Raw genomic sequence first — 27342 nt, 5'->3', positions numbered from 1 at the left:
ATGTCTTATAACAAATGCTGACCATGATTGTCTAACTATGCAAAACATGAAACTGTTTAGACAACAGTATATACTGAAACTTTAGACAAATAAATACTTTTGGTAAATAAATATATATTTGGTTCTTCTACTTTTAAGTTAATGTTTGTATTCATTTAGATACATATCACAAAACAATTGTATAAAAATATAAAAATATTTGTGTAGAGAAATACTCATAGCGCATATATCTTTAAGCGATCATTTAATAAAGTCTAATCGATCTTTTTAATAAGCATAAAAAATATTAAGCGATCATTTAGTAAAGTCTAAACGATCATCTTAATAAACATAAAAAATATTAAGCAATTGTTTATATAAACCACACTAATATCTAAAAAATGTTAAGCGATTTCCTAACGTACAGGTGAAGAATATTAAACGGTCATTTATATGTATCACACTAATGTAAAAGATCATGCCTATATCTTTAAGCGATCGTTTATATGTATCACACTAATGTAAAAGATCGTGTATATATCTTTAAGCGATCATTTAGTAAAGTCTAAATAATCTTCTTAATAAACATAAAAAATATTAAGCGATCGTTTATATATCTAATGTCTAAACGATATCAACTCTCCATCAAATTTAATATCAAACGTATATACATAATAATGAAAGAAAGATAGTACGCATTTTCATTAATTGTTCAAACCCTGTCTTGCTTACAAGTCCTACTATTATGTCCTTTACGATTACAATTAGAACATCCGGTTGAATTACTAAATTCCCCAACAGATGGAATTCTTTGTTTTCTTGGTCTTCCAGCCTGTCGTCTAAAGACTAGAGGCAATACTTTCATGACAGAATCTACAACTCTCTAATTAAAATGAGATCCAACAGGTTGAATACAACCATTGTATGTTGCTGATAGTGTTTCTTTATAATAAAACTTACATAAGAATAGGTATCTAAATTAAACATTCGTAGAACAGCAAGAGCATTGTACACAAGAAATTTCTTCAACATCCCATACTCGGTAACTACAACATCCCACGTTTAACTTCACAATAAATTGTTGATTTCCATCTATTACTTGATATTCAGTTGCACTTATTGGATCAACCTGTACATAACACAAATAAAGACAATTAATAACATAAGAAGAAATAGATTTCGATCTCTGTATACATCAGATATATATAGATATTAATCTATCAGTGTCTATCTGAGACAGGAACAGATAAATTGCTATATTTATCTATTGGATAGACAAAGATAACAATCTATCTCTAACTGTTCGAGATAAAAAAAATAAAAAATCTTACCAATAATCTTCTCGACTTTTCATGTTCTAAACGTAGAATGTTCTCAGTCCAAGAAGTTAAATGACTCTTCATTGTAGAAGCAGCTTTACTTCGTTCATAAAACCACTTTTGTAATACATCCCTAATTGAACGACACATCGTTGCCACAGGTAGTTCTCTAAGATCTTTAAACACTGAATTTACACCTTTTGCACAATTTGATGTCATCATTCTATACCTTCGTCTATGTGAATATGCCTGAGACCACTTCTCAAAATCAACATTACTAAGATAATCTCTAATATTTGAACAAACAGACTCTATGCATCTCGTGTGGTACTCAAGTTCTTCAACAGTGTAGGAATAAGCACAGCTAAAAAACTACTTATCAAGTAGTGGATCCTTAAAATGGAGTTTCAAGTTACTTAAAAGATGTTTTGTGCACACATAATACTAAACATCAAGAAACACTCTTAAAACTTCTTTGGGGATGCTACGATGCCTATCAGAAACAATGACTAAATTAGCCCGCTCTGAAAAACTACTTCGTATCTTCTCAAAAAAACCATGTCCATGATGCATCATTTTCAGAATCTACAATAGCAAAAGCAAGAGAGAAGATTTGATTGTTACCATATTGTGATGAGGCTGTTAATAGGATGCCACCAAACTTACACTTCAAAAATGTCCCATCAACAGAAATAATAGGTCTACAATGTTTCCACCCCTCAATTGATGCACCAAAAGCCATAAAACAAAACTTGAAATGACCACTATCATCCATTTCTAAAGCAGGCATGTACTTATAATAATTAAAAACATATTTCTATCAGCACAAACAAAAAAAGAACAGAAAGAATATCAAAGATGTCAATATTGGTCTATCTAGATAAACTGTGATATTAGTCTATCCACATCTATCTGCAAATCAATTTAAATTTGATATAAAAAATTGATCATACCTGGGTTAGATTCAACCAATTTATCAAAGAATCTTGGAATCAATGCATACGATTCAACTGTGTCACCGTGTAATATCTTTACCATATGTTCTTTTACCCTCCAAACTTTCTGGTAACTTATATTAACTCCAAGATTTGTACGAGTCTTATGCACAATCACTTTAGGAATGGAACGATCAGTAGACATGAATCTAAAATCATCTATCAAACAATTGTCAATTACTGTTGAAAAATCTTGCATGTGAGAACTTTGGGCAGTACTCAATGAACAATTATGGTCAGAAGTGTATTTTCGTAGCATCCACAAATCACTCTTCTTATAACGAGATGCCCTTACATACCATTTGCAGCCTTTTTACAGACATCTAAATCCAAGAGACCTTAAATTCGATACTGTAGTCCTAAATTGAAAGTTGTTCTTCTCTGCTATTATGCAAAAATACTTTGAAAGCACTTCTTTACTTTCAAATAAAATTTTTTCCTTCAAATCAGAATAATAAGAGATGTCTCTTATAACTTCATCATTTGAAACAGAAGAAAAACCTATATTCAGTGACATATCAACATTCCCCTGTACACTACTAGATGAAGAAGACATTTCCAAACAATCAACACTTACATGGACAACTAATGGATGTCTACTAGTTGCATCTTTAACAAAAGCTAAATACCAAGCAACGTAACATCATTGTCCTTCTTTATCGGCACCATAGTTTGAACATTACTTTTACCAAAATCAAGTAAAACAGATAATTCTACTGATTCATCCAATTAAGTTGTTCACATGTCAAAGCAACCAAAGAATTAAAGCTGACTCGCATATCTACCAAAATTACAGACACTAAGTAATTCTCATAAACATTGTAGCCATTCCATTGACCTCCATAAAAAACAACAATAGGAATAGACATTCTAATCTGGAAAAAAAATATAATTAAGTATTTAGATGTAATAAGAGAATACTAAATGATCGTGTAAAGTTAATAAATACTAAAGGATCGTTTAACACCAATACACGATCGTATATAATAAATTAAATGATCGTTTAAAGACACTGATCGTTTAAACCATCATCGTTTAAACGATCGTGCAAAGAAGTTAATAAATACTAAACGATCGTTTAACACCAATACACAATCATATATAATAAATTAAATGATCGTTTAAACGATCGTGCAAAGAAGTTAATAAATACTAAACGATCATTTAACACCAATACACGATCATATATAACAAATTAAACGATCGTTTAAAGACACTGATCATTTAAACCATCATGCAAAGAAGTTAATAAATACTAAAGGATCGTTTAACAACAATAAACGATCGTATATAATAAATTAAACGATCGTTTAAAGACACTGATCGTTTAAACTATCATATCCAATTTGATACACAATCGTTTAAAGATACTGATCGTTTAAACCATCTTATTGAAATTCATACACGATTGCTTTTAGACGCTGATCGTTAAAATAATCGTATTGAATTTGATACAAAATCGTTTAAAGATGCGAATCATACAAAATATTGAAAAGTTTTCGTGTTCATAAAGATGAACGATCGTGTTCATATAACAAAATGATCGTCTGTATATGGTTAAACGATCATGTTGACAGAGATAAACAATCAAGTAATTCAATGAAAAATATCCTGAAAAACTTCAAACTATCGATCTTCATAATGATATACACATCTTATAGTGATTCTTAAAAGTTCAAAACGAAATAGAAAAAAACCTTAAATTCTTACAAACAACAAAAAACTCAAACGACAATCATACTAAAATATAAATTCTTAAATCAACGTAAACAATAATCAAAACATTCAACGATCTTCATAACCAAATACAAGATGTCTTATAGTAATACCTACATATACTAAACATTCTATCTTCACACTGAAATATATAATTCTAAACAAAATTTTATAATCAACTAAATAGTTAAAAAAAACGATATTTAGAATACTCACCGAAACAAAAAAACTGAGATGATATCAACAGAGCAATATACACAATCTTGATTGTTCAAGATGACAAGAAGAGAAACGATGTTATCGAAGATAATGGATATCAGAGCGAATGTTGTCGAAAATTACGAAAAATAACTCGAAATAGCTCGAATGATCGTGTATCAATTTCAATAAGATGGTTTAAACGATCAGTATCTTTAAACGATTGTGTATCCTAAAATTGTTTATTTTAATGTAACAAAACTGTAAACTATTTGTCTTAATGGACTTGTTACACACACCGTAAATAGTTTACAATTTTGTTATATTTACGTAAGTTTATTTATAATTAATATTCACTTTGTTATATATTTTTTAAAAAGCATAAGTATATTTTACTTTAAAAGACCCATCTGTTAGTCTAGGGGTTAGTGCCCGACGTTAAAACCACTTTCTTTTATCCAACTTTCTCTCCTCTTCTCTTTTTCCTTAACTCTCTCTCACAGATTTTGTCTCCCCCATTTGCAAGCTACTCACTTCGTGGAATTTAAGAACCTATGAAGAAATTATAAATCTGCACTTTGATAAGAATCCAAAATTTATGTAAATGGAGATTCTAAGAACCAGTGGGGTGAGAGAAACAATTTTAGGATAGACTTAACCATGACTTTCCATCTTCTCTGCAGCAACCATAAAATTTCTCTTTCCATCAAATAATATATGAAGTTTTTTGAGCCACCATCAATTGAAAACTTACAGCTTCAAACTCAATTAATGGTAAATTTTTAATCAAAAGTGAGAAGAATATGGAGATGATCAGAGAAGGAGCGAAGAGATGCGTTTTCTTGGACTAAAATCCATCTGCCTAAACAATCATGTTCCACATTTCTAGTTGGCTCATTGTCGAGTGGTTTCAAGAGCATAGTATAAAACTTTTTAAGCCATGGAAAAAGACAGAAAATTCCCGTACCCATTACAACAAAATACAATGTCTTATTAGAAAGGTTGCTTAAAACTAGGAAGGAACTATCATCTAGAGAATTGCTGACAAAAGCTGGGTATTTATTTGAATGAACAAAGCTATGTTGATAGGAGTTGGATGGGTTCAGTGCAGTGAACGGTTCTTCTTCATTGCTCCAGACTCTGAAGATTTTGCTCCATTCATTTCATTCCTTTGAACTATAATGTCAGCTGAACTTTGCTTAGCAGGTAAAGTATCTGAAAAGGCCGAAGTTTTGTCATATGAAATCGCTGAGCTTATACCATGACATCTTATAGACGAGGTTAAGCACACGTTGGGGGTAATGATTCGTGCATTGTTTACGCACACACCCATCTTTCTGCAGTTTGTTATTCTGATCATTCTGTTTGGGATGCTTGATGGAACCAAGCTGCCATTTGGGAAGTGTAAAAGGTTGTTGAGTAGTAATGCTGTGGGGATAGAATGGCTCAAAACGAAGTCTTTGAGTCGGTCCGGAGAGATATCAGCTTGAGAAAGTTCCTGATCAGTAGGCATGAAGAAGGTTATATTTGAATTCTGCAAGGTTTTAGTGGTGCTGTTTAAGATCTTGAGTAGTATGGTAAAGCCATGGTAAGATTTTAATCTCATCTGGTCCATCGCTGCTTGCAGGTCAATTTGGTTGGTCATGGTAGCATGAGCTTTTGTCATTAAGAAGAGAAGAACAAAAAACCAAGGTGCCATTTGGAGTTAGATTAGAAGATCAGAAAGTGTATTCAAGATGCAGATATACTGAATCAATGGAGATTTTTGATGAATTTATAGAAGGGCAAACAGGTTTTAGCCATTTGAAAAAGGTAGATGAGTCGTGTTTTTCACCATACAATACGAACAATAACAGTTAGTTGGGAGAGGCAGTTCATGCCTCAAAATGCTTTTATTCTTTCATCATTACCGTTTTCTTTGAATAATAATGCATTTTTAGATGGCCAGCTTCGTAGAAAGAGAGCCACAGGAAAGAGATTAGGAATCTCATACCAAAAGTACAAGAATGAAAAGTTCCACATCAGCAGAACTTTGCTCCATCCTCAAGATCAATCACAAGTACTAGTTGGGCATTATATAAGATCTTTTGCCCTTGCAATGCTAATTTATTTATTTTTTAACAAGTGACCAAAGTCAGAGAATTAAAAGAGAAAATATGATATAAATCCACGTTACACACTTTATGATTATATATCCATATGTTATATCCTTCAAACTTCGCATGCTGCATACTGTTATATTATAGACTAAAATAGTCTGTCATTTTTCTCATATGTGAAAATTACTCTTTATATGTAACAAAAACCTTTCATTTTCATTTTGTTTAATCTCTTGTAAAAAGAAAAAAGAACATCTCTCATATTTTAACTATTTAATGTTTGAAATGAAAAGATAAAAGTTAAATTGCTAATCCTAAAAGAAAGAAAAGATACAAAATTTTGTATTTGTTATTCTATTTATCATATAATTATTCTAATTCTAAAATTGAAAAAAAAAAAAGTAAAAAAATTAAAACCAAAATGTACAAAAGACAGAGATGTAGTTCATTCATGTTTTTCTTATTACCCACCCCATCACTGAAATACCAAGTGACCTTACCTCAGTTCAAATCCTCCAAGTACCAATTGTTTACTCAAAAGAAAGGGAAAAAAGTGAAATAATCCACCAATTTGATATGCACCTCCACCTAATCAATTACAAATAAAAATGAAAAATTACTTAACTATCTCCTTTGGTATCAATGGAGGATTGATTGGATTATGGAGATTAGGATTAACGATAAGATATGCTTAGGAGAAGACTTAGGTGAGTAGTATTATACAATTTTTTTTTATATATAAATATTATTTTTAATTCATATTATAAATTAAATATACAAATTTCATATATTTAATTTACCAAATCGTCCTAGTTTTCATAAAATAATTTGCCTTATTTTCTTTAAATATGAGGTTCATTTTCAAGCTTTTTTAAGTAATCATTACATGAAATATTTTTTTTTTAAATTCATATTCTAAATTCAATACACGAATTTCGTATATTTAATTTACCAAATCATCCTAGTTTTCGTAAAACAATTTCTCTTAATTTATTTAATTACGACGTTCATTTTCAACTTGTTTAAATGTACGTTATGTTTCAATAAATTGGTTTGTATGAATGTGACACGTAATCCATAAACTTGTAAACAAGTGCAAGTAACAATCGAAAATATGAAGTATCGAAAACAAAAAACAACAATTAAGGCTTTTACCAACTCTAGTTTTGTTTTCCAATGTAAAATTACAATAAATCTAATTTTAGGTTTATCTTTAGTTTATTTTAGTCTACTTTTAAAATATGAACTTTAATTTTTATTCTTTTCAAGTGTTTTATATACTTTCAAAATATTTATTTTAGTCATTATGTAATAATTGTAAAAGATTCATGAACCTATCATCTCTGTAACAAAAGATTTGTTATGTTAATTTAACCAAACTTAATTTGATAACCAAAATAACATTATGAAAGTGGGAAAATATAGACAAACCACCTCTAAATAATAGACTTGTTGAAATTACAACCCCACTAATTTTTATAATTTTATCAAATAATTTAGTTTGCTAATTGTTGTAATTAATTTATGGTAGTTTGTTAAAATTTTACCATTTTTTTATTGAATTAACATTTCTTAGATATTTGAGCTAATTAAACAAAATATAATTGAGATTGATATTAAAAATTTTATTTCACAAATATATTGATATGAATTCGAACATAGAGTTGATCGAAGATAATTAAATTAAAATTTTAATTGTATAATCTCAATAAATTACATAATTCAAGAGCAAAAAAAGAAATTAAAATTTTAATAATGTAATTGTACTAAATTCATAACTTAAAAACAAATTATGTTTTTAAAATAAAAATATTAAAATTAACAAAACTCATAAGTATAGAAATTATAAATAAGAAGAAAAAAAGGATTAAAGAAGAGTCCAGAAAAACTTGAGAGAAAAGGATAGGAGTAAAATTAGGATTATGATAACCCTCCTTGCAATCGAGAGTTAGAATACATAACCAAACCTCCCCTTTATGACCATTTTACAAACATACCCCAAAGTTCACACAAGGTATTCTAACATGTTTTTTAAATTGGTAATGAATCTAATGTTGCTACGAGCACAATTTAAATAGAAATTTGGAATTTGGTTGTGAATTTTAACGTTGCTTCTAATCTCATTGTTTGATTTTCACTGGTTCCCTGATTCTCACGTAAAGATACCATGAAAGAGAAGCGATATAGATAATGATGTACTGTACCTTTCGACCATTAAAGTGTCTCAGTGTCTCTAATTTGTTGCACTTTCTGTCCATCATCTTGCACTATTTCAGAGTCATCAATAAAGGTATATAGTCGATTTTGTTTTAAATATATAAGAACATCTCTTTGAAACATTCCCTCGATTTTGATTAAGTTATCGAAACAAGTTTTAACTTCTAGAGCAAATTTTTCATTTTTTAGGCTTCTAGGAAATTATAGTTTGTCCAAGAAATTAGACTTTTAAATTGAGCCGTCTTTTAAAAGATATAACAAAACGACAAAATATTTACACTGTATGTTGAAGTGTTCTTTGTCTAAAAAAATATCTTTTAAATTAAAAGAGAAGATTTATTTAAAAGAGAAGATAATCAATGAATATTTGATTCTCCTATATTTAAGGAATCTCTCTAACTATCTCCAAGAATATAATAAGTTCCTATTCTTTAGGGATTTATTATATTCTTTAGGAACTTATTATATTCTTGACCAAGATGAATGTCAAGGGGGCTTGTAGGTATAAAATTGTTTGTTTCAAATGTGGTTAAGTTGAGCATGACCAAGATGAATGTCAAGTAAGGACCAAAGTTGGCAAGGAACCAATGTGATAGGAGTGGCGTCTCACTCAATCCAACAAACTATGCGAGGAGGCCCTGTGGTTGATAAAGGAAAAGGAGTTGTGAAGTAGAATTTTGGGGATAAAATTCCAAAAATGAGAGAAGAGTTGTAAGGCCCATATTAAAAAGGAAGTCATGTTGAGAAGAAGTCTTTGGGAAAGGAATGATTATTCGAAATAGAAAGGAATGATTATTCTAAGTCATTTGATAACTTCACATAAGAGCTTATCTTCCTAACAAAAATTTTGTTAGTGCCAAGAGAATTTAATGTTTAAATGTGTGCTATATTGCAAGACATTAAACTTAAAAGATCATTTGAATGGTTCACGTGAAACACAAGCCAAAATAGGCAATCTAGGGCTCAATTGGAGCATTTAGGATAAAAGAGATACAAAATGACAAGATTGCAGATGGTAAAAGTATTGCACGACTAAGTGATAACTTGTAAAAATACAAGTTATTGTAGCCTCTTTTATACGAGGTCAAAATCTAGAAGAAGTGTATCAAAAAGTCATGATTATGTTGAAAAAGCATAAGTATTTAGAAATACACTTTACATAAGTATTCATGTCTATTTTACTGCATTTTTAGTGTATTAACGTAGGAAAAGAATCAGAAGAAGAGACTAGTGCATCGCGGAGGATCTCGCACAAGAGCTACACAAGAAGACCCCATCTAGTAAGAACAATTGCTAGGCGAGCATCGATCTACATCATCACGCGAGGATGGTTCACTAGAAGACAAGAATAATAGTTAGAGTTGATGTGACTTGAGAAAGACTGCAATCGACGCTGACATGATCAAAAGAATAGAATTTTCCTATCGAAAGTTGCCTATATAAAGTTTCCTTCTACCTCAAGAGAAAGAAGGTCAGAATGGACACAAAAATGCACCTGAATGGGTCAAACCCTAAAGAGTGGTGGAAAGGATTAGCCTTTCCACCGTCTGTAAAGATATTTCTTCTTCTTCTCCGATCAGGTCGTGAGTGAGAGCTTGGAGTTTGAAGGAAAGGAAGTCCATTTTTCATTTTTTCCTAACTTGTAATCGTTTTCCATTCTCTTTTCTCTCCATTTTTGTATTCTTTGTAATATATATTGTTCATATTGTACAATGGTCGAAAGCCTATATTCTTTTAAATATATATTACATGTTTATACCTCTTCAATCCATTCATCCATTTACTTTTCATCTGTTAATGTGTTATTTTTAGTTTAGGATTTATGAGAGATTCTTGATAAGTTGTTTTGCTTATAACTCTTATTGCATTAGTTGAGCTATTTCATCACTTGGCCAGTGCGAACTCCACCTTAGCGAGATAACTTCCATCATTTGTACCTGACAAGACGACAAGTGTGGACAATAGGCACCAAGAGGCTGCTACCCTTAAACGCGAAGCTCTATACATTTTATAAGTGAAATTTTCTAGATATATCTAACCTTACTAGGTTGAGTCATTTGTACCTTGATAAGAGGACACAAGTGTGGCATTTAAAGATTCTGAGAGGAGCTTGCCTTAATCATAGACTAGTTATGAAAGTTATATCGCATCAAGACCTTCATGGCCTAATCGCCTAGTAATACATAGACATTCCTTCACCCATCCTTAATACAAGTTAGTTCGCATCTTCCTTTCACATCCATCTAATTCCCCTTTACAGAATCTCTAGCGTACATAAGTAGTTATAGTTCCACTTCTATCTGTTTATTCATCATTCTTTATTCTTTATTTTTTATATCGTCTGAATGATGAATGAATCCTAGAACTAATCTTTGATATCAATTCTCTGAGTTCGACTCTGGATCATCCAAATAAACCTACTGTTTCGCTTATATTTGGGAAAGCAATTATAGGAAAACTTGTAATTATCGAGGACTTAACTCTTATGCGATAAAGAGATGCATAGTAAGTGCTTCGCATACAATGATCATGACCAATGACTTATCACATAGAATTAATTTTGCATATAAACAACTCTAAGTCTGAGCGTAAAGAGTGAGAATATCATTCCATCAACACTAGGCAATAGTTTGGAGCAATGCTAAAAGGCGATAGTGCAAAGTTTCAACATTTGCCTGCAACATTTCAACTCTGTTGAAAATGAAGGATGCTTGGTGTTGCTCAATATTGTGGGCACTAGAGTTAACACATATAATGTTGCAACGCTACCCCAACACTGTGACACTCTCATTTTAGCATATATAGTTTTGTTTCATTTTTAGGGTGGAAGAAAGGGGTTTCACCCCAACTTTGGAGCCACTTTCTTATAAATTCTTTATCTAATCTCATTTTTTAGTTTAGTTTTAGATTGGAAATTTTGATTTGTAATATTTTTGGATAGTGGGAAGCCTTTGCAGCAATAGTCCAAACGTGGAGCTTAGGATAAAATGAACTCATTTATATTCTTGCGAGGATTTTGAGATTAATTTCATTATCTTTCTTCTATTCTTTAGTTTAAATTTTAATTTATTTAACTTGTATTGATGATTTGGATTCACACTTTGATCTTAACTACATGTCTTGGTACATAATCACTAATCATTGTGTTTTCAATTGCCTTGTGAGTCATATGAGAGTGTGTTTGGCAATGATTTATCACTTTTTCACTAGCCAAATTCACTTTTCCATAAAAATATGATGTTTGGCAAGCTGATGAGAGTGATTAAAAAGAAAAAAGAAATAACTCACAATTGATTTTTTAAGTGTCATCTCTATAATGATTGTGCAAAGGTAATTACTAGAGAATCACCATCTTATTTTAGATAGTTTTTGAAATAAAATATTCTTCTATTAAAACTTCCAAATATAAAATACACCTTTTTAGTAATTTGATAGTTTTAAAATCACTTTTGGTATCAAACATGATTTAAAAAAAGCAGTTAATATAATCATTTTAAATATAGAAAAAATAAAGAAAAATATTTACACCATATAGAACAATTTTGAAAATAAAAAAACATACCAAAAAGTCCAAGCCCACGATGTGAAATACAAAAAATATCCAAGCCCATACATTTTTAGTGATTCTCAACTCACGATTATTAGCCACCACACGCAACTCAATATGTCTTGGACAATCATAGTGATCTATCATTTTCTATCTCAAGTACATAAAGATATGTCATTATCACTATCTATATGAGATAGAAAGTGATAAATTTCTATCTCTATCCATCATAGATAGACAAAGATAGACCATTATTGCTATCTATCTAAGACAGAGATATAATTCTATCATTATCTATCTGAGAGATAGATAATGATAGAATATTTAATAGTTGTCATATTGAAAATTGACAGTACCATTAAAAATATTTACAACCCAAGAACATAATAAATAAGAAAATATGATTTATAAACTCTAACGTAAATCCATTTGTTTAATTTTGCTTATTTCTTTGGATGAGGGACAATGATAGAGATCTATCTCATTTTCTATCCCAATAGATAAAGATAGGTCACTATTGTTGTCTATTTGAGATAGAAAGTTATAAACCTTTATCATTTTCTATCCTAGATAGAAAGAGATAGACCACTATCATTGTCTATCTGAGATAGACTTCAATAAATAGGTCTTAATGGTTTGACTGCAATACTTGGTTTACTGTTTTTGTTTAATTATGCTAAAATAGACAGAGATAGAGAGTGATAGTATTCTATCATTGTCTATATGGGATAGAGAGTGATAATACTCTATCAATATCTATCTGAGATAGACAAATATATAATACTATCATTATCTATATGAGATAGACAGTGAGCCATATATTGGTGTCTATCTAACATAAATAGAGATAGAGCATTATCATTGTCAAAATCAAACCTCTTACATCTATAATTGTCAATTGAAAAATATTTTATTCCTCCGAGTTTGGTGTTTTTATTTAATTTTGCTTAGTTTATGTGAGATAGTGTTCTATTAGATTCTTATTAGGAAGTAACTTTATTAATCAAAAAATATTTACAACTCAAGAAGATAATAAATTAGAAAATATCATTCATAAACTGAAACGCCAACCCATCTCTTAATATATGTATTACAATGTAAAAATAAAATAGTATTTCAGATAGGAAAAGATTGAATACTATTCATGTCTATCTAGATAGACGGCGATAGACCTCTACTAGTGTCTATTTAAGATAGATAGATATAGAGCTCTGTCACTATTGATCTAGTTACACAAAGATACATCAATATGTGTAGCTCTACATGATTTAATGAGATGATGGTAATACCAAAAGGTGAAAAGAGAATGCGATAGTTTTATCAGTGTCTATCTCAAATAGATAGAGATAGAATACTATCTCTATTTATCTTAAATAAATGGTGATAGTTCTCTATTGGTGTCTATCCGAGATAGACAAAGATAGAGCTCTATCATTGTCTATATCAAATACTATCAGAAGATTAGAATACTTAATGCTTTTTATTCTTCTTTCAGTTCCATTAAAAATTGATTGTTACCATTAAAAATATTTATAACTAAAGACAGAATAAATTAAATCATAAAATATCGTTCATGAACTCTAATGTCAATACATTTGTCTATGCATGTATTAAAATGCAAAAAGAATGATTACATCTTTTGATTAATTGGTTCAACTTTGCAAGTCTTACTATTGTGATCTTTGCGATTATAATTAGAACATCTTGATGAACTTTTAAATTCACCTACAGATGGAATTCTTTGCTTTTTAAGTCTTCATGCTTGATGTTTAATTATAGGAGGTAATGTTTTCTTGACATCATCTTCAACTCTCCAAGTATACTATATACCAAAAAGCGGTTGAATCTTAAAGGGAGGAATGTGGCAAGTATACTCATAGGCCCCACATGCATAAACTTGATTCTTGATACAAATAAACCCAGCTTCAAACAAATATCCAAAGAGCAATAATATCTAAAGGCACAAAAACATACTATATACCATTGCCAATATTGACTGTTTTCTTCGTTGATTCTTGTTGTTAATATTTCAAAATTACAATTAAAAAAATGATAATTAGAGGTTTGAGCTACAAAATATTAAAATTATATTCTACAAACAAATCAAGCACAGTTCAAAGAGGCAAAATTAAGGACAAAAAACTGGGGTGAAAGCCATTTCAATAGTTGAAAATGGAGATCAAAAAGGCTTTTTGGGTTGATGAAATCACAACAATCATAGAATCATATAAAGCGAAACTAATTCACAAAAGAAAAAGAAAAACAAAACCTATTAATTACACAGACGAACAATTAACAAGAAGGGTGTCGAAACATCAAACGTCTATTAACACATGTGACATGAGGAACAATATAATTTGAAAAAGAAGAAGAGAGAATACCTTGGGGTTGATGCCGGACAGAAAATCTATGAAGAAACGAAGTAAGAAAAAAACTTGGGGTTGATGCTGCCTGTTACTGCCACCCGATGCAATCAGTCGCCCATGAGGAAGAAGAAGACGTTCGCTTGCGTATCTCCATAAATGAAGTTAAGAAGGAGAAATTGAGGTGAAGACGATTGCGTGAGGTAAAGCTGTTCTACGAAATTAAAAAGTCAAGGGTTTTTCTGTAATTAAAAAAAATGGAATGGATTTTTTTTTGTTACACAATACATAAATGGTTTTACATTTTGTTTTATATACATACACACATTCCATATTAGGTATACATATATGTAAATTTACCCATTTTTAATCTTTCGAAGCCAAAGTCACTTAAAATTAGTGTTGAAAAAAATACGAAGGGTATTTTAGACCAAACGTGGATAAAATTACGATATTTTTCTTTAATCCGTTGAAATTCTGGGGCAGAACGGGCAGACGGGGGGATCTTAAAGCAATAAAGATATTTCTTCTTGTAAAACCCAAAACCCTACTTCCTTTCTTCCACTCTCATTCCCCTGTTTGTTATCTCTTACTTTCTTTAAATTCCTCTTTACTCTGTTCTTTCTTCACCATAACACTCTTCAGTTCCCTTCCGTTTCAATTCAGTCACTCACACTGGAAACTCACTGAATTCAACCTACCTTCATCATTTGAGGAACAACCACTGTTGCATTTCTGCTTCACACGTAATTTTCATTTTTCCTTTTGTTTATGCTTCTGGATTTTTGTTCGTAATGACTTGGAGCTGATTCTGGATTTGAGACGAGGGATGCCAACCCAAAACTAAAGTTCGCAGTGTCAAATGACTGAGTTTCCAGTATATAGAATTGTAATTTTATTGTTTGGAGAATATGTGCTTTGTGTGTAGGGAGTTGTTTAATATTAAAGGATTCTGAAGAGTTTAGTTTTCGTACTTTATTGATTGTGTATGGCCGCGTTGGGTTCTGATGATTTCCTTTGTTTGTGCTAGCTTGAAAAAGTGCCAGAAAGTAAAAATTTTCAACTTCCATTTTTTTTTTACTTTATTGCTTTCTCTACATCGGTTAGATTGTATTTATTAACTCACTCTTTTTTCTTTGGTTGATTGGCCTTTGAATTTCCTTGACTGTCTTTTGAATTTCCTTGCAGTATCTACCTAGAGAAGTGGAACTTAGGAGGAAGATGCCTCAACGGGCCCAATCCCTACAATTATACTGTACATGATTTTTGTGGGAACTGACCAAAGAAATTCATGATCTTCCAAATGAATCAAAGAGAAGCCAAAGCGAGAAAGGTATTCAAAATGTTTATGATAATTGACCTTGCTCCAGCTTTTTGCCATTTTCCATATCCATATTTTTCTCACATCTTTTATTCGGTATAATTTTAGGTTTCAAAGCAAGCTAGTTCAGTCTCAGCAGATTGCTGTGGGGAGATGGCTGCTCCGATTAAAACTCATGGTATTGGAAAAGGTCTGATGACAGTTTGGCAGGCAACGAATCCTGATGCTGGGAATTTTCCCGCCGGAACCATTTTTGGTGGCCGAAAATTTATGGATGTATCTCCAGTTTCAACTTCTTCATCTGAACATTCATTGCGGCAAGGGAAACGACCACCACGACAAGCTAAAGTGAAGGTAACTTGAGTACTTCTATTGAGGTTTTTATTTTTCCTTTATTATATCTAATTTAGAATATTACAATACTTGTTACCTTTAAATAAAAATGGTTGCTGATGGGATGTTTCCGATAAACAGGGAAGAGTGGGATCCAAAGTACAGGGAAAGAGAAAGCCATTAATTAAAACCAGACGGGTAAATTAATATTGTGTATATATATATATATATATATATATATATATGTATGTATGTATATATTATTTGTAAGTTTCCTTAGCAATTTGTCATCCTCTGTTTGCTTGGGTTTCTGTTGTATTCCAGGTGGAATGTAATGAAGAAAAGAGTCAAAAGCAATTATGCTATGAAAAATGTGAACTGGCTTGGGAAGGAATTAAATCTCAAGAATGCATAGACCAATTTGCTGTACTGGTTGATGATGAAGAGTTGGAGCTAAGAGAGTTGCAAGCAAGAAAACATATTATCACTTCTTGTGATCACTTCATGACCAATGGTGTTAATAGTTGCTCGCTTTGTAAAGGTGAAGGAAGAACCTGACAATATTTATCAATTGCACTCTTAGACTTTCCTTTCAATGGCATCTTTAAGTGAAAAACTGAACCTGATAATATTCTTGAAGATTTTATCTCTATGGTTCTTAATCTGCAAACTTGTGTGATTTTAAAAATTATTGAGAGTTGTCGGGCGCCTTCTAGTAGAGCTTTTTGGGAGAAATCCCTATATATTCTTGGTTTCCACTAGGTGTTCCTTGGTTCTGTTGGCCATCTATTTTGTTAATTCATTAGTGTTCCCATGCCCGCCAGAGACTTTACTCTTAATCCAGCTGGTTTTTAGTTTTTCCTTTTTTGGAACTTGAGGAAATTCGGGAGATATTTTAAAGGTTATGAAAGACGATGGTTGCTCAGCAAGACATACTAAACTATCTAGCGGACTCTTTAATTGGAGTTGGTACAGAAATGAGAAGTTCTAAGAATTTCTGTGTTGTCAAAAGAAGTTGGTTGATTTTAGATTTACTATTTAATATTTTTGATGTGCTCGTTTTCCAGTTCCTCTCTAACTAATGGTGTTATATCACTGGAAAGGTTGCAAGCCCTTTTAAGTTATGATATTCTTCTAATGTTAATTCATGATAGCCACTCACTTGACAGTCGATATTTAATTTTACTTTTGGTCTCTTTTATGGCCTGTGTGATACTTGGGTGAACCTCTTGTCCACCTGTTGTTGCATTTCTGTTCCTTTCTAAGTTAATGACAATGAATGAAATATCTGTTGGTTTTGGAAGGAAAAATTGTTTCTATTAAATATGAAGGGGATCCTTGGAATACCATCTCTAATAATATTTTATATTTTCAGATATGCTGGGCAAGTTTCCTCCAAATTCTGTGAAGATGAAACAACCATTTGGCATGCAACCTTGGGATTCATCTCGAGACATCGGCAAAAAACTATTCAAGGTTCGTATTAAAGATTATGGGGTTGATTCTTGTCTGTTTAGCTCGTTGCATAAGCAGTAGGTGTCTCCAGAATGGCCCATCCTCTCCTCAATTGGAAATGATTTAATTGCTAGCATTAATCATAATTTGGTTTTTTTCTTGGAAATACCCTTTTGGATGAACCCTTTTAATAATCTTTTTTTTTTTTTTTTTTTACTTTTCTTTCACATATTAAGATAAAAATCTTTAGGGTTTAGGGTTTATTAAGATAAGGATGTTAAGGATGTTATTTATTATTTATTTGTTTCTTCTTATTATTATAATATATTTTTTGCTTCCTGTTGTGGTTTTTCTTTCACTACCTCCATGATTTTCTTTCACAACTCACTTCCTGTTGTGTTATTTTTTTTATCATTAATTTCACCTGCAATAGGATGTACTGTCCATGAAGTACCTGTGAGTCCTGGTTATTTGCATGTTTAGAAAAGTAGCATTTCTTACCCAGTATAGGGACAATGAGTTGCATTGTGATCACCTATCCACAACTTAACATTCTGTAGGTTTGTAGTAAGACACTTGTCTAGTGAGAATAGTAGAGGTATGTGCAACCTCTCTTGAACACTCGTGAATATCAATACAAAAAAGAAGAAAAGAAATTACCTTTTCTTCTAAATAACCTTTCCATGAAGATGAAGCATCTGTAACATAACGTTTATTGGGTTGTGTTTTTATTTGTTTTGTTGGTATTATCTTTTGAATATAAAGAAGCAAATTTCATTGAATGACTAATAATCAAGAGAAACCAAAAGAATTATAAAAAGTTCCTCCAATTAGCACCAATAATTACAAAGATTTATTGTGATGATTCTTCCTCTTGTTTCATGTTTCTAGATCGAAAGTTTACTTCCTTCCGAATTTTTGTTTAATTTTATTATTATTATTTTTATCGTTTTATGTATCTTTGAATTTTTATTTCTTTTTGAAAAACAAGAACAGCAAAAATAAAAGCTTGATAGGTGATTGGATTTGGAAGTTTACATGTCATTTGAAATGGTTCTTCCTCTTGTTTCTAATTTGAATGTGCTTTCGTACTTCCTAGAGATTTTTTATTTGTATTATTAGTGTAACATGTCTTGTTGTTTCCAATTAGAATGTGCTTTTTTATTTCCTTGAGAATTTTATATATTATTATTTTACTTTTGTGTATCAATGAAATATTTGTTTCTTATAAAAAAAAACATTGAGTAAAAATAAAAGCTTGATGTGTGATTGCATTGGGAAGTTTATCAAGTCAGTTGAAATGCGACGATTAAATTTTTGGCTCTAATTTTTGCAGGTCTTCAATTTTCTTTGTACATACGCCATAACATTAGGCGTATGCTCCTTCACCCTTGATGAGTTTGCTGAATCATTTCATGACAAGGTTAAATATTCTCTTTAATCTAGTCCTTTCCTCTAAGAATGCTTACTGGTTGGGATTTTAAATTTTAGTCTTGACGTTTGAACCCTTTTCTGGTTTTGTTTTTCTTCCAATTGCAGGATTCATTCTTACTTGGAAAGGTTCACGTGGCCCTTCTCAAACTACTATTTTGTGATATTGAGGCAGAACTTAGCAATGCATATTTGACTCCTCTGAGCAAGTCTTGCAAATTTCTTGCATTAGTTCATTCGGTCAGTATTTCATGATTAAATTTAGGCCACTTTGACAAAGAGGCCAGTCTTTGTTGAGAACAAACGAAACGACTGGCATTTGGTCATTAGCACATTTTCTTAGTGCATTATGAATTTAGAATTGCTTTACTTTTAAAAATAGGAAAATATAGCATCTATGCTTATATATTTCATTTTCATCACTCTGAAGCTTGGAAGTAAGGATTTTGCTCTTGAGGTATGGAAGAAATCATTGAACCCTTTAACATGGACCGAAATACTACGTCAAGTGTTGGTTGCAGCTGGTTTTTGTTCTAAGCAAGATGCATTGCAGAAGGAAACCCTTTCTAAGGTATTCACATTCAGTTTTCTTACTTTTCTGCTTCAACGTTGCCAGATGTTCCATATTTTTTCATTGGAGCCTATGGAACTTAGTCTCAGTGGTTGGACTTTGGAGTATTTCACAATTTTACTATTTTTGATGTTCAGTTATCTTTTTGTTTTCGGGGATGGAAGTTTGGTTTGTTCATATCCTATGTGATTCTTGTTCATCCATAGTTCTGTGACCTTCCTTTTTCAGTGAAGTTTTTAGATCTAGTATTAATAATAGTTATATACTTATCTACAATTAAAAAGACATTGGACAGGTTATATAGGAGAGTCAGAGCCATTGTTACCCAGTTACTTCTGTAGTAAATTGCCCATAAAGTGGCTACGGAGATTTGAATGATGGTTATAATATGCTATTGCATGACTTGACAGTACATAATATTTGAGGATAAAATGCCTTTTATTTTGTAGTTTAACTTTATCCTAAATGCCTTGATTAGAATCTTTGAAGGATGGAGGTTCTATTTAGCTTATCATATTAGATTTGCTAGACTTACTAAGCATTTCCAATGTTCTTGGATTGGTACAATTTTAATCCAACCCAAATAATCCTACAACTCAAAATAAGGCCAAGCAGAGAACCCAAGAAATGCAGCCCGAACCTTGGAGATTCAGAACCTAAGCCACTTGTCCTTTTGTTCTGTTTTATTAAAAACTTAATGTGGGCAAGTTTGATATTGTGAATGGTTCACGTTGTTCTGTTTCATTATAAACCTTCATGAGTACCCTTCATTCTTGTTCTTTTTCTAGGAAATGGACCTTGTGTCTAAATATGGTCTGCAACGTGGGACTTTGAAGGGTGAATTATTTATAATTTTATCAGAGCAAGGAAACAATGGGATGAAGGTTTCTGATTTGATAAGGGAGTCCAAGGTATGTACCAATGTTGAGACAAATGTGGATTATTTCACTGTCACTGTCATTGTTATTATAATTGTTGAAAAGTTGTGCATCAAAGTTCAAACTACCATATTGATCCATTTGATATCGACCTTTTCTTGAAGATTGTGGATCTGAACGTTGCCGGCACTACTGAAGAACTGGAGCTTCAAATATGTTCCACTTTGTCCAGTGATATAACTTTATTTGAAAAGATATCCCCATCTGCATATCGTCTCCGGCCTAGTCCTGCTACAATGGATGTTGATGAATTTCAGTCGGACACTGATTTTGGTAGTGTAGATGATATAGCAGCTAGTGCGTCAATATGCAGCAGTAGTTATGATTCTGAATGTGATTCAGAGAAATTGTGTGCTCAAAGATTTAAGATTCAGAAATCCAAAAATGAAAACCCAACTGTTTCCACAGAGATTGACGTAAGTCATCCAGGTGAAGCGTGGCTGTTAGGACTGATGGAAGATGAATATTCAGGTTTAAGCATTGAAGAGAAGTTGAATGCATTGGTGGCTTTAATTGATCTTCTTTCTTACGGATCAAGTATTAGGCCAAAGGTACATTATTCTATCTTATAAGGGTCATTTTTCTAGTATCTTCTTGTTTACATCATAAATTTGTGATTTATGGTTAATCACGCAAGACATTGATGATAGTTTGTATTTGTCTCAAAGTTCAAAATCTATTTTTACCTTCGTGAGATTTTTCTTTAAGAATTTCTCTGGTATTTAGAAAGTCATAGAACACCTACTATGCCTTCTATTATATGAAAATTTATTTTTATCTGGGAGAAGTTATTCTTTGCAGCTTCCACGGAGAGTTTTCAAGGCTACTTTATTCCATTATACTTCGGCACTTGTGGGCAGTGATACATAGAAGCCTGTCTATTTTATATTTGCTTGTTATGCTGTTTGGTTTAAGGCATAGTACTTAAGACTTTTTAATATGGTAGGGTACGTCAACATCTTGTGGCATTGTTGATTATGCTTCCAACATTCAACATTATGGTTCTGGAGCAAAAATAAAGAAGTCTTCTGTCAGGGGACACAACCTGTCAAGGTCATTCTTGACTAGCTCAGGACAATTGCATAGTGCAAGTATCAGATATGCTTCATTGGAAAACCATCCTATTGATTCAGCCACAGCAATCTCCAAGTTCCAAGAGAATTCAGGAAGTCAAGTAAAGGGCGCAGACAAGATGAAAAATGCTATTTACTTGCATTCAATGCAATCTATCTTTTTAGGTTCTGATCGTAGGTATAATAGATATTGGCTTTTTCTTGGTCCTTGTGATGCGTCTGATCCTGGTCATAGGAGGGTTTATTTTGAATCTTCGGAGGATGGGCATTGGGAAGTGATTGATACAAAAGAGGTACTACCCTGGAAATTTTATGACAAGTTTCCCTTTCACAGAATCAATATTTTCCAAACTTAAACACAAGTGTTATACTAATTATTGTTCTGTTTTCTATTCTTAACATAGGCTTTGTGTGCCTTGTTATCTGTGTTGGATGATAGAGGTAAGCGGGAAGCTTTCCTCATTGAATCTCTGGAGAAGCGTGTCGTATTTCTTTGTGAAGCCATGTCAAATAAGAGAACTAGGAATCTTGTAAGCAGGAGCTTTACGCAATCTGAACAATCTGATATGGACAGGATAAGAGAAAGCAGCTATTCTCCTGTGTCTGATGTTGATAATAGCCTATACCAAGCTGAGTCTACTGGTGATACTTTGCCTTTAAGTAGTGCTATAGTTATTGAAGTTAAAAGAAAGGGAGAAGAAGAAAAGCAAAGCTGGAATCGTCTCCAGGAATTTGATTCATGGGTATGGAATTTCTTCTATCATGCACTTTATGCCGTAAGGCATGGTAGAAGGTCTTATCTTGATTCACTTGCTAGATGTGAACGTTGCCATGATTTGTATTGGAGAGATGAGAAACATTGTAAAGTTTGCCATATTACCTTTGAGCTTGACTTGAACCTGGAGGAAAGATATACCATTCATAGGGCAACTTGTAGAGAAAAAGAGGATGATGATGTATTTCCAAAGCATAAGGTTTTATCATCACAGTTTCAAGCATTGAAAGCTGGAGTTCATGCAATCGAGGTATATCATTTTATTTAATTCTTTTATTTTCACTAGGATGGTGTTAGACCTCCCATAATATTGCAATATAGTAGGAGAAAGAAGTAAGAGAAGTCTGAAGTTATTGGGTAGTTCTAAGGGTAGTGCTGTTATTTTTTACAGTTTTTGCGTATTACAGTTATTTAGTAGGGAAGGGGTAGTTTAAAGGGAAGGAGAGGAGTCTGTGAGTGGGAGAGAAGTTTTCAGTTTATGAGAGGGCTGTTTTTCCTTGAGAGGAGGAGAACAGAGTGGTATGTTCTTGTTGTTTTGTTGTATTTTTGTGTTTTATTTCCAGGATTGATAATCTATCAATTTGTTTTTGTACTTAATATCTTTTACCAAGTTGAATAAAGAACATCTACACTAGTGTTCTATCAGATGGTTCATTCGTTGAGGTTAAAATTTCAAAGTTAAATTCTTTGCTTATCAAGTCTTGCATGTGAGAGTAAACATGCATGATCATCTCCAAAGACATTCTTCTTTTGTATTGCACCCAATTGTGCGCTCTAGAAGGATCTCAACCATCTATTGTGGGATGTTTTCTTTTTTTCTCCTTTTAGAGTCGCATCTTCATAACTTTTAGTTCTGTGTTAGCTCATAATAGAGGTTGCTGCTCTTTGATCGAGGGGGTGCTTCATAACCCTCTTTTTCGTGATGAAGAAAGAATTACCTGGCAGGCTTGCTTTTCTGCCATTTTGTTGGGGATTTGGCAGCAGCGGAACAATAGGATTTTTAGAAAGGCTGAGAAATTTGTGGATGAGCTTTGGGACTTTGCTAGATTTAACTCCTTATTGGGTGGCTGTTTATTGAGTTTTTTTCTTTTTGTAAATTCGAGCTAATTCTCATTCTTTTAGACTGGTATCCTTTCTTGTAATTAGAGTATTGGATTCTTTTGAGGGACTTTTTTTTTTGGTATGTCTTGTCAATTTTCTTTTTCATATTTCTCAATTATTAAAAGGGAAAAGGAAAAAAGAAAAAACAGTTTTCAAGTATCCTCTCTTGTGGTTTTTACTGACTTGACTTTTATCGTACAACTTAAGAAGAAAGTCAGTTTGTTTTCCCTTTTTTGGCTTTTCATACTTTATTTTCTGGAATCACATTATGTGATCAATTTTATCGGATGTCCCCGGAGGAAAGAATCACATATTTCATTTATACAGTCATTCAGTCATTCTCATAACTGATGTTGTACTCTGAGATATGAAACGATATATTACTCACAAAAACGTAGGAACCATTTTAGGGCCGGAGTAGATGGAATCTACACCAAAAAGGCTACAAAGAAAACAGGACTTACAATTCAGGAGCCTTCCAACCATTCTTTAGTTTGTTTTTGCTCTCCCATGGTTCTGAATATTTCTATTTGCAATACCACGCTTTTGGAATGTGCTTTTATGTTTCAGTTGATGCGTTTAACTACTTGCTAGTGGTTTGAAAATCATTTCTTCCTATTTTTCTGCAGTCTATAATGCCTGAAGGTGCTATGATTGGAGCTTGGACTAAATCTGCTCATAAGTTATGGATTAAACGGCTCAGGCGTACTTCGTCATTGGCAGAACTTATGCAGGTCTTTATTAAAAATTTTGGTTTACTAATGTCTTATATTTTTAACTTTTTTTGTTGCAAGTCCTTTTTGTTTGTGCTTGTAGTCATTAGGAATTGTAGTATCAATAATATGCAGTAAATATAATTTGGTTTTTTATTTTAACAGGTGGTTGCTGATTTTGTTGGTGCCATCAATGAGGATTGGTTTTGTAATCTCCCAGAAGACCCTTCTGTTCGTATTCTAGATACTTTAGCGTCTTTTGCATCCTTACCCCAAACAACCTCTGCTCTTGCGTTCTGGTTGGTTAAATTGGATGCCTTCCTTTATTGCTATGTGTGGAAGGACCTGAAAAGCTGCTAGAAGCTGCCCGCAGAGGTAAGTGTTGATTCTTCCCCAGTTTCTATACCCCTAGGTTTTTAGTCTTTTGATAATATATATAATATAGATACCTTCAATAAATAATTTCTCTGATCAGAACATGTACAGAACAGAACTAACGACCTCTTGGTGAAGTTCCTATTTGGCTTGAGTAAAAAAAGAGAATTGTCGTAGGGTTTGATCTAGTAGCTCATTTGGATAGCTGAGAGCACAGTTCGATCTTGCACATTTCATTCATTTCTACACATCAATTGTCATACAAGTTCACAATTTTACGTGAAAGATGTAAGTAATGTCGATTTTTATACATTAGTCATCGCACAATTTCTATCTTATTTGAACAAAAAAGACTTCAACAAGAGTATTTTTGGCAACAAATTTGAAAGTTGAAGTGTAAAAGTGAAGTTTTTTGAAATTTAGAGGCATAATTGAAACCTACCCAAATTTTGGAGAGCTTTGGTCTGTGATTCTTCATTTGATGTCGGTTATAGCGCGGTTGCTAATCTGTTTGTTTTCTTTACTGGATATTTCAGGTAAAAAGTAGAGCCTAGAGATAGATGACAATCCCAACCCTATTTGAAGAATTTGTACAGCTTACATGCAAAACTAAACCATATGTCAGCACTTGACCAAAACATTTTGTAGCTTGTTGGCTAAGTGGGGCAACCCTTGTTGGTGCAAGAGAAGATAGGGAACAAAAACAGATATGGTTACAATCCAATGTGCGAGGTAAAATATTTTAAAACCATATGACCACGTTTATCACTTGCAATGGGAAGAAACGCAATGCTCATATTAGGGGATTTAAGACAGATTTTTGGTGCAGCTGTCTTGAGCATTATTCATTTATAGATTCATTAAGTTTTGGCATTGCCTTGGCCCAAGCAGTGAGCAAATTGTTGTAGTGTTCATGTGGCCATATCATTGTATGTAATACATAGACAATTTCACCTCCAATGATTTAAAATAGAGGTAAAGAAATTTTTGCAAATGTGTATTTGCCACTTGCCTGGAGGACCCACTCATAATAAGATAACCAATCTGCTTCCCTTTGTGGTGTATATTTTCTTAATGAACTTCTTAGGTTCTGTTTGTTAACCCTTTTTTGTTTGAGTTACTTCTAGCTTTCTTTGCTTTGTCATCTATTTTTTACCAAAGTTTCAAAAATTGGACAAGTTTTTAAAATAAGAAACATTTAGAAAAGAGATCTAATTTTGCTAGAAAATTTCACTAATGTCCAAAAATGAAATTTATTATCTTGATTAGGATTAATTAGGATTTAGTATATTTCCAGGTCAATTATAACTTTATCATAATTATTAATTATAAATGATTTTTGAAACTTAATACAAAATATTTCTTTATCTATATTATCTACATTATATTAAATTTATTATGTAATTTATTACTTTCTTACTTATGCTAATAATTAAAATATAATTTTAATAATATTCAATATTACGTTATCATTTATGGTAGATTTGTAATCATCGACGTCGGAAGAAGTAAAGAAGAATCGGCGAGCTTCAAGATGTAAATGTTGGAACCTCACATAAGCCAAAATCAATGAATGAGATCCCATCATCGCTCTGAGAGATGAGAGTTTGGAATCGTGGTCGGGAGGTGAGAAGGGAGGTTGCGTTGGAATAATAAGAAGATTTATTTTGTGTTTTAAAATTAATTATGATGGAATAATAAGAGGAAGAAGAAATATTTAAAAAAATCACCTACTTTAGAGATAATTTTAAACAAATATCTCAAAATTTATCTAATTTTTTCACATTTCCATTCCCACGTTTTATATTTTTCATATACCTACGTAATATACTATATATATTTCGTAATATACTATATATCTTTTCATATGCTCTAATTTGTTGACTGGAAACTACATGATATACTATATATTTTTCATATACCTAAAAAAATTTTGAAGCATGAGTTACATAATATACTACATATTTTTCATATACCTAAAAATTTTCCAAAGCATAAAGTACGTAATATACTATATATTTTTCATGCACTTTAACAAATTTTGTATAATCATAAACCCTTACTCATCGGAAAAATTTGGAGGAGGTGAACGAAATAATGGACGGAGAGAGAGATCGGACGAAGTGAAGAATTTTTTAACAAAATCACCAAAAGAAAATTAATTATGAGGTAATTTTGATTATAATATTACCATAATAGAATTAATTACATACCATATTTACATATGATATCTAATAAATGTAAATCTTGATCCACTTTCCTTATTTCATTTTTTAATTTTTTTTAATATATTATTAATAATAAAGATGGGTAGTTTGGTTTTTTGGGCTCTACATTTGTGTAAAATTGAAACTCATTAAGACATTTTATGAAAAATTTTACAATATTAGGTCAAACTTGTAATAAGACATTCTATTTTAGGCTATAGTTATTTAAACCCCTTAAAAGGTTGGATTTCTTTTTTGGAATCGACTGAAGATGGGTTTTCCACGATAGTAGCCTATTTAAATAGGTCTAATTACATTAATACCTATCTAACTACTTTTTTTTGTGAAATTGGAATATTACATAAAAATCACGTCCAAATGACATTTACGATCTTATATGATTTTGATTGTTTTAATATTTAAGTGTATTATGTTTATGTAAAGAAAATTAATATCAAATTCACATTTACTCAACTCTTATTCACTTCATTTTTGTTTCTGTTTAAATGCTCGGGCAAACTTTTGTATGAAATCAACCGATATTTTAAAAGAATCAACTTGTCTCAAAAATCACTCTATGCGACCCAGTGGAGGTATGACTGCCTGCCTAGACACT

At 31.8% G+C, this 27342-nt stretch overlaps 1 protein-coding gene and 2 long non-coding RNA genes across 6 annotated transcripts; 1 reads left to right on the top strand and 2 right to left on the bottom strand.

Annotated features, from left to right (window-relative positions):
• Positions 1–657: 657 nt before the first annotated feature.
• On the bottom strand, positions 658–3341 carry LOC127148354 (uncharacterized). The gene is made up of 3 exons (XR_007819230.1): positions 1923–3341; positions 1311–1547; positions 658–1108 (listed from the first exon to the last, which is right to left on the bottom strand). It is a non-coding gene; the product is annotated as an uncharacterized LOC127148354 (long non-coding RNA).
• Positions 3342–5025: 1684 nt separating this feature from the next.
• Positions 5026–14782, bottom strand: LOC103500429 (uncharacterized). 2 transcript variants are annotated; one of them, XR_007819197.1, is made up of 3 exons: positions 14452–14738; positions 6807–6894; positions 5026–5863 (listed from the first exon to the last, which is right to left on the bottom strand). It is a non-coding gene; the product is annotated as an uncharacterized LOC103500429 (long non-coding RNA). The 2 variants fall into 2 exon arrangements; XR_007819200.1 differs by lacking the exon at positions 6807–6894 and having other exon boundaries at positions 14452–14782.
• Positions 14783–14933: 151 nt separating this feature from the next.
• On the top strand, positions 14934–25583 carry LOC103500428 (homeobox-DDT domain protein RLT3). 3 transcript variants are annotated; one of them, XR_540069.3, is made up of 17 exons: positions 14934–15179; positions 15622–15766; positions 15863–16108; positions 16229–16285; positions 16412–16628; positions 17463–17563; positions 18879–18965; positions 19082–19213; positions 19404–19544; positions 20333–20455; positions 20587–21033; positions 21429–21848; positions 21960–22580; positions 24061–24165; positions 24310–24519; positions 24620–24807; positions 25056–25583. XR_540069.3 is itself a non-coding variant. In XM_008463727.3 (16 exons), exons 2-15 carry the CDS (start codon positions 15725–15727, stop codon positions 24502–24504), a joined length of 2934 nt encoding a protein of 977 aa, XP_008461949.2. In that variant the 5' UTR covers positions 14935–15179; positions 15622–15724; the 3' UTR covers positions 24505–24519; positions 25056–25583. The 3 variants fall into 3 exon arrangements, 2 of the variants coding, with proteins under 2 accessions (XP_016902791.2, XP_008461949.2); XM_008463727.3 differs by lacking the exon at positions 24620–24807 and having other exon boundaries at positions 14935–15179; XM_017047302.2 differs by lacking the exons at positions 24061–24165; positions 24310–24519; positions 24620–24807; positions 25056–25583 and having other exon boundaries at positions 21960–22298; positions 22373–22522.
• Positions 25584–27342: the final 1759 nt, after the last annotated feature.

This window comes from Cucumis melo, chromosome 1 (genome assembly GCF_025177605.1).
Source record: "Cucumis melo cultivar AY chromosome 1, USDA_Cmelo_AY_1.0, whole genome shotgun sequence".
In the NCBI taxonomy this organism is placed as follows: Eukaryota; Viridiplantae; Streptophyta; class Magnoliopsida; order Cucurbitales; family Cucurbitaceae; genus Cucumis; species Cucumis melo.
Note: the sequence above shows the minus strand (reverse complement) of the source record. Positions and strands in the feature narration are given on the sequence as shown.